Consider the following 13,875-nt stretch of genomic DNA (forward strand, 5'->3'; position numbering starts at 1 on the left):
CAAAACCCAAGTACGTTTTGGGTCCTGTGTGTGTCATTAAAGCGGCATATCTACTTCACACTACTTGGCACATGCACATTTTGTGGGAGCGCGTGCGCGAGAGAGACACAGCGAGCACACCGGTTACAGGGCTTGTCATTTGTTGGCATCTGGTGCTAGTAGCTAGCTAGCTAATTCACTAAGGTAAGACTTGAAGGCTATGGATATAAGAAGCTTTCTCAGACAGAAGAAGGATGAAGGCAAGGAGGCGCAGGCGAGGCTAGAGGAGGTGGAGGAAGGAGTTATCTCCTGTTGCTGTAGCAGCAGATGAGTCAGGACGCAAGTGCCACAATGTTAATGGCTACAATATGGGAGAGAGAGAGAACTTGAAAGAGCAACAAGAGCACAACAGAGGAAGGGATGAGCGTGTGAAGATGTGATCAGATGGAGAGAGCACCACTGTTTACACCTAGTAAGTGATATATAGTAGCAATAGAATGCTGATTGATGTCCATCTGTTGCTGCATTGAATATTGGCCTGTAGCTGGCATCCAATAGTGTTGTGTGACTGTCAACCCACATGGAATAATGAGCACTGATGACTGTTTAGCCCCTATGGGCTGGAGTAGTGCATTTATGGTTTGCTTTTGTATAATCTGATATTGGTTGGTTCAAATATTTGGTTAAGTCCAGGTAAAAAATGAATTGATAAACAACGTGTTTATAATGTAATAACCACATCAAAAAAATTAGAGATTTGGTTAGACTTTGGTTAGCATTTGCTTATTGCATCCTTTTTATGACCAAGACACTGAGAGGAGAAGTGAAGAGGAGATGAGGAGTGCGACAGACAGATGAGATGTCAAAGGTAGAGTATCAGACAGATAAGACACAGCGTTAACACAGTTTGTTACAGTTCAAATTTGTCACAGTTCAAAACGAGTCCTTGTCACACAACAGAAGCAGAAGCTAAGCGACCACCAGGGTTGGTCAATTTTCAAAACTGAACAAAGCATTGGCAACATACAATCTAGTATAAGGCTGCTTCATCAATGTCAAGGCTCTTATTTTTCTTAGGGTTTTACTTCTGCAGCTAAAATAAAAATAATAACAAAGTTGAATGAGAACTCAGACTGCACTCAATTTGTTTATTTTGATTTAATGTTGTGAAAGCTAGCTTACACAACTGACTGGAACCTTTTTGGTAGAACACAGCGTCTCACATCTTCCATCCATCCATCCATTAGCCAAGCCACTTATCCCAATCGGGGTCACGGGATGCTGGAGCCTACCTCAGCAGTCATTGGGCGGCAGGCGGGGAGACACCATGGACAGGCTGCCAGTCCATCACAGGACCAACACATTCACACCTAGGGACAATTTAGTATGGCCGATTCACCTGACCTTCATGTATTTGGACTGTGGGAGGAAACCGGAGCACCCGGAGGAAACCCACACATACACGGGGAGAACATACAAACTCCACACAGAAGACGACCTGTGATGACTCCCAAGGTTGGACAACCCCGGGGTTCGATATTGTGCAATTATCAGGTGACTATCTAAAGATTTCTGGGCTGGGCTAAGCCCCCAGTGTTTCAAGAACCCAACAATGCCTCTGGTGGAGGGGCAGAGAAAAGCAAGGAAGAGAGAGTGATGGCATGAAAGCAAGAATGAGTGATGAAAAGACAGTGTATAGCAACCTTGGTGGTCTTGACTTTGTTGCCTGTGGAGCAGCTCCATCCTGTGAAATCTGGCAACACCTTACACTCCTCTCCTTCCATACATGGCTGCATTTGACACCACCACTTCTGGGCGACTATGAAGGCTGGAGAGAGATACGGAGACAAGGTCATAGACAGTATCAGAAAGATAGGGAAAGGGGAATAAGTTAGTTTATCTAAGACTTGTATGCGTGCACATTATGATTGTGTGTGCACAAAGAAAGCGTGCTGGATGATGTTAATACCCTTGACAGTGTACTCAAAGGCTCTAAAATTGACAATATCTAGAGCTAAAATAGCCCTCTAACAAAATAGCTCTGTCACAATGTATACTGTTCAAATCTCACATATCCCGGCTTCAGAAATAAATGAAGTATAGGGTAGGAAAAGTGTTGTTACCTTCTCTCGGCATTTAGGTAAAATATGGTAACATTTACAAATTGCTGCTATTTTAGTTAAGGCTGCCTGCCATGCTTTTTTGTGAAGTCATGCAATGATTTTTGCATTATTTTCAAAAGTATTCAAGCCATGAATTGAATCATTACACAAGGAATCATCTCTTCTAAAAAATAAAAAAAAAAACCCAAAAACAAACAAAAAGAACGAAAATGATGTTAGGTTTCCATGACAGCATGAATAGTCGATTTTGATGATCTCGTTAGTATTTTGTCTTAACTTATTCACATCGCATTAAACCGAATGTTTGTGTAAACTGTTTTTAAGCAGCATCACAAAAAAAAAAAAAACTGCAAACAACAGAGAAACCAAAAGTTGCAAGATCATTAACCATCATCAGGAAAAAAAAAGGAAACGAAAACACGATCAGAAAGCTCACCAGAAGTCACTAACATCTGATGTCCACGTAAGATTTAGACACGTGTTGTAAATGTGTGCATGAGTTTGATTCACTTGAGGCTAATGACAAAACTAATGGGGTCAACAAGCTTTATAAGGGTTTAGAAGAAGCTAAGATTTAAGTCTGTTATGTCCAGTGTCTATAGCTGTGTGGACATGCAAGGAGGATGAGGAACGTTTTGTGGACTGGACACGGTGACAGTAGCCAGGGGGATTTTATGGGGATATGGACACATTTACTGGTTCTGGAAGTGTCAGCACTACTGTGGAACAAAGCTCGTTTTTGTGTAAAAAGCTTCAACAAACTTCGATTCTTCAAAATCAGCCTTTCATTCATTGTCTGGATTCCAAACACTGATATGAGAATAATATGTAAAATATGTGTTTGGTTTCAGTATTTTTGATATTCTGCCTGTTTTTTTTTTTCATACTTGAAAACGAAACAAAAAGAAACAAGCATAAAAAGGTCTGGATTGCACCGTCTCCACGAAGTCCACACATTTCTGTGAACGATTAGATTAGAGAAAGAACTCGGACTACTTCGATGGATAGCCTTCGATGGACAGACATTTTACTCCAGGCACTCTTGACCAGAGGTTCAGACAATGGACTCCAACTGGTGTGACAGCATTATGTATAGTAATAAAAGATCAGAATGTTATGAGTTTCTAGGAGCTGAATCAAAACTATACATTAAACAATCAAGACTTCTTCAGATATTTACAATTAAGGGACTCTTATGACAGAGAAATAAAGCACAATGTAAATTTAGATAAAAATGGAATAATGAGAACAATAATTAGTGTTTACAATTTACATTATATCAGCACCTAATGGAGAGAAGAGGAAACACAACATTATATGTAAAGCTGAAATGGGAAAAAAAACTAGATGTGAATATCAGAGAAGATGAGTGGTTACATATTTGGGGAACACAACAGTCTACAACATCTTCTCATACCTGGAGAGAACATTGTTGGAAGAATGTTATTAGATTCTTTATTATACCTAAAATTAAGAGTAAATACTTGTCTATAGCACAGCTATGTTGGAGACTATGTGGGGCAATAAATGCAGACCATTTTCCTGTATTTTGGCTTTGTCCTGAAATTGTACAGTTCAGGGAAAATGTTCATATGGGTATTAATGAAATCCTGGGCTATGATATACCTATGTCATGTATGGTACTGTACTTTGGTAATATGACAGGAGGTATTATGTTAAGAGAAGACAGATATTTGTTGAAACTCTTGTTGGCAGCTTGAAAAAAGGCCATTACGAAAAGATGGTACAAGGCAGAGCCACAAGCACAGGATGAATGGCTGAAAATAGTGAAAGCAATATAGGATATGGAACTGTTAACTCACAGGATAAGAACTCAAGAACAACAATGATGGGAGAAATGGACGATGTTTATATGTCAACAACTGTTTTTTTTTTCAAGTCTTCATGTTATATGAAAATTTCCTTTTTTTAGTGGTTTCACCTTTAGGTTGTTTATATGTGGAGTGTAGTTTATTGGAGCCCTTTCTCATCTCATGGCATCATATATTGATGCTGTCAAGAAAGCATCAATATATGACGCAGAAGCCCTTCGGTGTCTACATGAGATGTGACGGTTTAACCACTTAACTAACCTTTAACCCTTTTAGGCTCAAAGGTATCACACCTTAAAGTTCAATAGCTCTTTGCATTGCAACCTGTAAAGAGTGGACATCATAAATCTGTCCCACACTGTCTTGGAAAATCTTGCTGTTTTTCGTTTTTCCTATGGGGGGGGGGGTTCCCCATTTTTCTCCCCAATTGGACTTGGACAATTACCCCACTCCTCTGAGCTGGCCTGATCTCTGCTCCACCTCCTCTGCCGACTACCACATGCCTCCTCCGATACATGTGGCGTTGCCAGCTGCTTCTTTTCACCTGACAGTGAGGAGTTTCACCAGGGGGATGTAGCACGTGGGAAGATCACGCTATTCCCCCCCAGTTCCCCCTCCCCCCTGAACAGGTGCCCCGACCGACCAGAGGAGGCGCTAGTGCGGTGACCAGGACACATACCCACATCTGCCTTCCCACCCGCTGACACGGCCAATTGTGTCTCTAGGGACGCCCCACCAAGCCGGAGGTTAACGCAAGGATTCGAACTGGCGATCCCCGTGTTGGTAGACAATGGAATAGACCACCACGCCACCCAGATGCAAAATTTTGAGGTTTGTTCTGTATTTGGAGGGTTTGCATCTGGTCACCCTAGTTAAAAAAATGAGCCGAGGGCAAACGTCCATGAGGGACAAAGTGCAACTCTGTCCATATAAAAATAGATGTTATTGTACTTATCCAAGCATTTAGACCTTCGCTAGACATTAAATCACAACGAACAGACATTGAAAACAAGAGGGAAAACCCAGACAGATGATGAGGTGAAATGCCTCATTTTCGGAACATTCTGCTATTCATTTTTCACAATTTCCTGAGTTTGGTGCTGCGTTCACACCACAAATGAACCGCACGTCAGTTCACCTGAAGTGGATTGAGATCTACCCTTTCACATGGTCTTAATGCAGTTGTTTTGTCTGCACCAGAGTTCAAGTGACGTTGTTCATACCTGACAAATGAAATGGACTAAATGGGTAAATGCACCAGAGTTCGTTTGATCCACGCCAAACATGTTAGTTGTGAGCCTACTACTACTACTTTCGGCTGCTCCCGTTAGGGGTCGCCACAGCGGATCATCCGTTTCCATTTCTTCCTGTCTTCTGCGTCTTCCTCTGTCACACCAGCCACCTGCATGTCTTCCCTCACCACATCCATAAACCTCCTCTTTGGCCTTCCTCTTCTCCTCTTCCCTGGCAGCTCCATATTCAGCATCCTTCTCCCAATATACTCAGCATCTCTCCTCCACACATGTCCAAGCCATCTCAATCTTGCCTCTCTTGCTTTGTCCCCAAACTGTCCAACCTGAGCGGTCCCTCTAATATAATCGTTCCTAATCCTGTCCTTCTTCGTTACTCCCAGTGAAAATCTTAGCATCTTCAACTCTGCCACCTCCAGCTCCGCCTCCTGTTTTTTCGTCAGTGCCACTGTCTCCAAACCATATAACAAAGTTGGTCTCACAACCATCTTGTAAACTTTCCCTTTAACTCTTGCTGATACCCTTCTGTCGCAAATCACTCCTGACACACTTCTCCACCCACTCCAACCTGCCTGCACTCTCTTTTTCACCTCTCTACTGCACTCCCCGTTACTTTGGACAGTTGACCCCAAGTATTTAAACTCAAATGCCTTTGTCACCTCCACTCCTTGCATCCTGACCATTCCACTGTCCTCTCTCTCATTCACGCATAAGTATTCCGTCTTGCTCCTACTGACTTTCATTCCTCTTCTCTCCAGTGCATACCTCCACCTCTCCAGGCTCTCCTCAACCTGCACCCTACTCTCGCTACAGATCACAATGTCATCCGCGAACATCATCGTCCATGGAGACTCCTGCCTGATCTTGTCCGTCAACCTGTCCATCACCATTGCAAACAAGAAAGGAATCAGAGCCGATCCTTGATGTAATCCCACCTCCACCTTGAACCCATCTGTCATTCCAACCGCACACCTCACCATTGTCACACTTCCCTCATACGTATCCTGCACCACTCCTACATACTTCTCTGCAACTCCTGACTTCCTCATACAATACCACACCTCCTCTCTCGGCACTCTGTCATAAGCTTTCTCTAAATCTACAAAGACACAATGTAACTCATTCTGGCCTTCTCTATACTTCTCAATCAACATTCTCAAAGCAAACATCGCATCTGTGGTGCTCTTTCGTGGCATGAAACCATACTGCTGCTCGCTGATCGTCACCTCTCCTCTTAACCTAGCTTCTATTACTCTTTCCCAAATCTTCATGCTGTGGCTGATCAACTTTATACCTCTGTAGTTGTTACAGTTCTGCACATCGCCCTTGTTCTTGAAAATCGGTACCAGTATGCTTCTTCTCCACTCCTCAGGCATCCTCTCACTTTCCAGGATTGTGTTAAACAATCTAGTTAAAAACTCCACTGCCATCTCTCCTAAACATCTCCATGCCTCCACAGGTATGTCATCAGGACCAACTGCCTTTCCATTCTTCATCCTCTTCATAGCTGCCCTCACTTCCTCCTTGCTAATCCGCTGAACTTCCTGATTCACTATCCCTACATCATCCAACCTTCTCTCTCTCTCATTTTCTTCATTCATCAGCCCCTCAAAGTATTCCTTCCACCTTCTTAGCACACTCTCCTCGCTTGTCAGCACATTTCCATCTCTATCCTTGATCGCCCTAACTTGCTGCACATCCTTTGCAGCTTGGTCCCTCTGTCTAGCCAATCGGTACAAGTCCTTTTCTCCTTCCTTAGTGTCTAATCTGTCATACAACTCACCATACGCCTTTTCCTTTGCCTTTGCCACCTCTCTCTTTGCTTTACGCTGCATCTCCTTGTACTCCTGTCTACTTTCTTCATCTCTCTTACTATCCCACTTCTTCTTTGCCAACCTTTTCCTCTGTATAATTTGCTGTACTTCCTCATTCCACCACCAAGTCTCCTTGTCTTCCTTCCTCTGTCCTGATGACACACCAAGTACCTTCCTAGCTGTCTCCCTCACTATTTCTGCAGTGGTTGTCCAGCCATCTGGCAACTCTTCACTACCACCCAGTGCCTGTCTTAACTCCTGCCTGAACTCCACACAACAGTCTTCCTTCTTCAACTTCCACCATTTGATCTTCGGCTGTGTCTTCACTCGCTTCCTCTTCTTGGTCTCCAAAGTCATCCTACAGACCACCATCCGATGCTGCCTAGCTAAATTCTCCCCTGTCACCACCTTGCAGTCTCCAATCCCTTTTAGATGGCGCCTTCTACATAAGATATAGTCCACCTGTGTGCACCTTCCTCCACTCTTGTACGTCACCCTGTGTTCCTCCCTCTTCTTGAAATATGTATTCACCACAGCCATTTCCATCCTTCTCGCATAATCGACCACCATCTGTCCTTCCACATTTCTCTTCTTGACTCCATACCTTCCCATCACCTCCTCATCACCTCTGTTCCCTTCACCAACATGTCCATTGAAGTCGGCTCCAATCACCAATCTCTCCTCCTTGGGTACCCTCTCCACCATGTCGTCCAACTCACTCCAGAATTCTTCTTTTTCATCCATCTCACACCCAACTTGCGGGGCATATGCGCTGATAACATTCAGCAATAAACCTTCAATTTCCAGCTTCATACTCATCACTCTGTCTGACACTCTCTTCACCTCCAGCACGCTCTTGACATACTCTTCCTTCAGAATTACCCCTACCCCATTACTCCTCCCATTCACACCATGGTAGAAGAGTTTGAACCCACCTCCGATACTCCTGGCCTTACTCCCCTTCCACCTGGTCTCTTGCACACACAGTATGCCTACCTTTCTTCTTTCCATCATGTCAGCCAGCTCTCTCCCTTTACCAGTCATAGTGCCAACATTCAAAGTTCCAACTCTCACCTCCACATGCCTACCCTTCCTCCTCTCTAGCTGCCTCTGGACATGCTTTCTTTCCCCCTCTCCTTCTCCTTCGCCCAGCAGTAGCATAGTTTCCACCGACACCCTGCTGGTTAACAGTACCGGTGGCGGTCATTGGTAACCCGGGCCTCGACCGATCCGGTATGTACACTACCGTTCAAAAGTTTGGGGTCACATTGAAATGTCCATATTTTTGAAGGAAAAGCACTGTACTTTTCAATGAAGATAACTTTAAACTAGTCTTAACTTTAAAGAAATACACTCTATACATTGCTAATGTGGTAAATGACTATTCTAGCTGCAAATGTCTGGTTTTTGGTGCAATATCTACATAGGTGTATAGAGGCCCATTTCAAGCAACTATCACTCCAGTGTTCTAATGGTACAATGTGTTTGCTCATTGGCTCAGAAGGCTAATTGATGATTAGAAAACCCTTGTGCAATCATGTTCACACATCTGAAAACAGTTTAGCTCGTTACAGAAGCTACAAAACTGACCTTCCTTTGAGCAGATTGAGTTTCTGGAGCATCACATTTGTGGGGTCAATTAAACGCTCAAAATGGCCAGAAAAAGAGAACTTTCATCTGAAACTCGACAGTCTATTCTTGTTCTTAGAAATGAAGGCTATTCCATGCGAGAAATTGCTAAGAAATTGAAGATTTCCTACACCGGTGTGTACTACTCCCTTCAGAGGACAGCACAAACAGGCTCTAACCAGAGTAGAAAAAGAAGTGGGAGGCCGCGTTGCACAACTGAGCAAGAAGATAAGTACATTAGAGTCTCTAGTTTGAGAAACAGACGCCTCACAGGTCCCCAACTGGCATCTTCATTAAATAGTAACCGCAAAACACCAGTGTCAACATCTACAGTGAAGAGGCGGCTGCGGGATTCTGGGCTTCAGGGCAGAGTGGCAAAGAAAAAGCCATATCTGAGACTGACCAATAAAAGAAAAAGATTAAGATGGGCAAAAGAACACAGACATTGGACAGAGGAAGACTGGAAAAAGTGTTGTGGACGGATGAATCCAAGTTTGAGGTGTTTGGATCACAAAGAAGAACGTTTGTGAGACGCAGAACAAATGAAAAGATGCTGGAAGAATGCCTGACGCCATCTGTTAAGCATGGTGGAGGTAATGTGATGGTCTGGGGTTGCTTTGGTGCTGGTAAGGTGGGAGATTTGTACAGGGTAAAAGGGATTCTGAATAAGGAAGGCTATCACTCCATTTTGCAATGCCATGCCATACCCAGTGGACAGCGCTTGATTGGAGCCAATTTCATCCTACAACAGGACAATGACCCTAAACACACCTCCAAATTGTGCAAGAACTATTTAGAGCAGAAGCAGGCAGCTGGTATTCTATCGGTAATGGAGTGGCCAGCGCAGTCACCAGATCTGAACCCCATTGAGCTGTTGTGGGAGCAGCTTGACCGTATGGTACGCAAGAAGTGCCCATCCAACCAATCCAACTTGTGGGAGCTGCTTCTGGAAGCGTGGGGTGCAATTTCTCCAGATTACCTCAACAAATTAACAGCTAGAATGCCAAAGGTCTGCAATGCTGTAATTGCTGCAAATGGAGGATTCTTTGACGAAAGCAAAGTTTGATGTAAAAAAAATCTTATTTCAAATACAAATCATTATTTCTAACCTTGTCAATGTCTTGACTCTATTTTCTATTCATTTCACAACATATGGTGGTGAATAAGTGTGACTTTTCATGGAAAACAAAAAATTGTTTGGGTGACCGCAAACTTTTGAACGGTAGTGTAAGTCTTATTTATGATCCGCATATTTGATTTGGCAAAGATTTTACGCCGGATGCCCTTCCTGACGCAACCCTCCCCATTTGTCCGGGCTTGGGACCGGCACTAAGGATGCACTGGCTTGTGCATCCTCAGTTTCACACTGGATGCAATGGAACAGTCGCCGTGTCTTGTACAAATGCCAGTGTACCTTGTGCACTATATATCGACACTGTGTCAATAGTGTCAATGTATGATGTCATGCAATAAGCATACATTTGTTGCAATTTTAATTTTCAGGTAGACAGAACTGCCATACAAACGACCATAGCAGGTCAGAACGAGGACATTCTGCGCCGTCTACTTCTATTCTGTGGCTAAACTGAAGTTTTCTGCCAGTATAACAATATATTGCCAACAGTATATTGTCACGGCATCCGGATGGCGTGGCGGTCTATTCCGTTGCTTACCAACACAGGGATCGCCGGCTCAAATCCCTGTGTTACCTCCACCTTGGTCGGGCATCCCTACAGACACAAGGTCAGGTATCCCTACAGACACAATTGGCTGTGTCTGCAGGGGGGAAGCTGCATGTGGGTATGTGTCCAGGTCGCTGCACCTGTTCAGGGGGAAGCGGGAACTGGGGGGAATGGCGTGATCCTCCCACAAACTATGTCTCCCTGGTGAAACTTCTCACTATCAGGTGAAAAGAAGCGGCTGACGACTCGGTAGCACGTGGTAGTCTGCAGCCCTCCCCGGATCAGCAGAGGGGGTGGAGCAGCGACCGGGACGGCTCAGAAGAGTGGGGTAATTGACCAAGTACAATTGGGAGAAAAGGGGGGGAAAAAATCAAGAGTATATTGTCACATGTGACTCTGCTTTCAAAGCTTCTCCTGTTTTCTTTGTGATCCTAATTTGCCTCTCTAATTGGAATAGATGGATGTGGGAGAAAATATAGCAGTTTATTTGTCATCCAGGTCAAATAATGCCCAAGAGTTTTTTTTTTATATCCGTGCAAAACCAAATTAAAACATCAGAGAAGTTTTATTAGTGCTAGTCAGTCACACATCGAAACATTGAAATCCTTTCTTTGAACGATCAAAGCTTTTTTGGCTTTGGTGTTCTATGCATACAGCCTTCATATCGGGAGCCCAAATACTGTAAAACAAACCATGAAAAGCATCTGTAAACACCAACTATCCAAGGCAGGTGTGGCTCAGACACAAATTAGCAAAACTGGAAATATGGAGGTATGCATTAACACATGTACACACATAGCAGGACTTACCATCAACACAGGAGGGCATGGCCCTGGTGGTGCCAGCAACCTGTCCGGGGAAGCAGGAGCATTTGACAGTCTGAGATCTCTCCTCGATCTTGTTCTTGTTGCAGCAGCGATGAGCAGCAATCACCTCACATGTCCCTGCTTTAACATGTACTGTAAAAAAAGAGACACGTCTTATTGTGGTGCACATGTATAATAACAAAGGCTCACACACATATGCACACAAAAACCTGCATTTGCACAGGCAAGATGACGCACATACAAATGTGGCTACTGTTAAGCTTTTCTTCCTATATTTTTACTGCATTTTTGCTTAAGTCCTGCTGTTCCTTGGTGCCGTCCACCACCTCAACAACAACATTGGGAGTGCTCTTTTCTCTGTTAAATATCGAGATAATTGTCTGCAGTATCGGTAAGGGGTAGATGGTGGAGAAATGCATGAAGGGGGGCTTCTTCGGCTTCCTGCAATACTAGACCAATATACGCACACACACACACACACACACACACACACTGTAGACACTTCAGACAGCCGGTCCCATAGTTAATTAAGACCAACCCTGAAAGAAGTCCCTTGAGTTGGCTAACAGAGCGAACAAAGAACAGGCTCTACACATTTGAAGATGTGTGATGTCAACACATGGCCCTTTTATACCAGCCTTTCATCACCAACATGGAAATGTCAAGGGCACGACAAAAAGCTTCGTCAGGAGCAATGCGTGATGGTGTGCTCATGTCTATTGCACATACATTACACATATGTGTAAGTATGTGCATGTATGCTCCACAAGGTGCAGCTACATTTATCCCTGACAATGGATGTGTGTGCGTGGGGTTGTGTGTGTGCACTTGGTAGTAGTACCCTGACTACGAAAGTCAAAGCTTGATGTGTGTGTGTGTTTTTTTAGACAGTTGTTGGAAGCCACTGCTATTTCCATCACAAAAGAGTCCTCCCACAATGCAACAAAGGGCACACACTGTATGGTGGTGCAAACTTAAACAGCAAACAATGACTCTGCTGTCTAAAGAGTATTTAAAAGTGAGGCAAGCTGAACTAAAAGGCACAGTATGAATATGTTAAACAGAATCGAAAAGTTCTTAATTTGTTCCGTTAATGAGAAAAAGACAAAGCGACAATCCAGCAAAGCCCAGTCCAATTAATATCTCATTGAAAGGCACATCCCAAATTGTCACCCACTGTGTTCCTCTCTCTTCCTCCATCTCATTTTTCTTCTTTAACTACCTTGTACCTCCTTTTCTCTCTCCCCTCCCCTGCCTTGCTTTTTTAGCCTCATTCTCCCCACCTCTCTTTCCTCACCCTTTCCCCCCTGCAACACCTCCCATACTAATTGACTCTGCATTTTTTCCTAATAAGCTTGACAGCACTGCTGGCAGATATACAGCTCAGGAAAACCAACACACTGAGTAAACACCTTACCCCCCCCCCCCACACACACACACAGGCCCATTTTGAGGCTCAGAACCTGCAGTAGTAATTGACTCAGCATTAGTGAGAGCAGCGGTGCACTGAGCTGAGCCTGGAGGGTGTAAGAGGGGGGGGTAGAATTACACTTTACTGGAGAAATATAAATGCTCAATGAGGACTGATTCCATACATTAATGTTAATAGATGACAGAAATGAGCTTTGGTAAGGGCCACACTGACCACACTGTAAAGTATTGTTGATTGGGACTCCACAATGGGGAATGGCTGGGTGTTTTTTTTAGTCAGGCTGCACTTGAAGGAGGTACATGATTGTTTCTGGGTATGCATGCGTTCTTTCTGCTGGGCTGATGTGCTTTCATGGGTAACTCTATGCATATTGTTGTAAGGGTTGGACTGAAAACGTGAACACATGAATTATCAGCTACTTACTTTAAGTTGTCTACAAAGCAATAGCACAAACATGGCACATCCAAATCCTGAACACTAAAATATTTATGAGTGTGAGAAATTATTTGCCATTTTCCTAACGATTATGTACAGTTACTTTCTGATTCCTGTTGTCTGTGAGCTATTATAAGGATGACTAACACTGATGTAATCCTTGTTTTACATTTAATTATTGATGTTTGATAACCCCAAAAGTGCAAGTTGATAAAACGTGTTTTGAAGGGAGTTTTTTAGGGCTGTCGATCGATTAAAAAAAACAAGCGGTCTATTCCGTTGCCTACCATCACGGACGGGGATCGGCGGTTCGAATCCCTGTGTTACCGGTTTGGTCGGGCATCCCTACAGACACAATTGGCCGTGTCTGCGGGTGGGAAGCCGGATGTGGGTATGTGTCCTGGTCGCTGTACTAGTGCTTCCTCTGGTTGGTTGGGGCACCTGTTTGGGGGGGGAGGGGGAATAGTGTCATCCTCCCACGTGCTGCGTCCCCCTGGCAAAACTCTTCACTGACAGGTGAAAAGAAGCGGCCTGCAACTCCACATGTATAGGAAGAAGCAAGTGGTAGTCTGCAGCCCTCCCTGGATTGGCAGAGGGGGGTGGAGCAGTGACCGGGACGACTCAGAAGAGTGGGGTAATTGGCCGCATACAATTGGGGAGAAAATGGGGGGGGGGGGGTTGTCAAAAAGTGCAATTGTTTGCCTGTACATCTTGATGAATGTGGCTGTTTCACATATTTTTCACTTCTCAGCAAACAAGTCCTCCTGGTGGCTCGTCCAGTTAGAACACATACACAAGTAGTCTCATATCGAACCCCTCTGAAATAAACTGAATACGGTGTAATAGCCTGTGATATGTAAGCTCCCTGCACT

The 13,875-nt window shown here is 44.0% G+C and overlaps 1 protein-coding gene across 1 annotated transcript in view; it reads right to left on the bottom strand.

The window, feature by feature from the left end:
- Positions 1-1,060: 1,060 nt before the first annotated feature.
- Positions 1,061-13,875, bottom strand: part of LOC130132085 (chemokine-like protein TAFA-2) — a 53,462-nt gene continuing 40,647 nt past the window's right edge. Inside the window, exons 2-4 of the mRNA XM_056301737.1 lie at positions 11,119-11,268; positions 1,683-1,807; positions 1,061-1,072 (exon numbers count right to left, since the gene is read on the bottom strand). Of these exons, the coding sequence (XP_056157712.1) occupies positions 1,061-1,072; positions 1,683-1,807; positions 11,119-11,268 (287 nt within the window). The remainder of the gene's footprint in view (positions 1,073-1,682; positions 1,808-11,118; positions 11,269-13,875) is intronic.

This window comes from Lampris incognitus, unplaced genomic scaffold (assembly GCF_029633865.1).
Source record: "Lampris incognitus isolate fLamInc1 unplaced genomic scaffold, fLamInc1.hap2 scaffold_109, whole genome shotgun sequence".
In the NCBI taxonomy this organism is placed as follows: domain Eukaryota; kingdom Metazoa; phylum Chordata; class Actinopteri; order Lampriformes; family Lampridae; genus Lampris; species Lampris incognitus.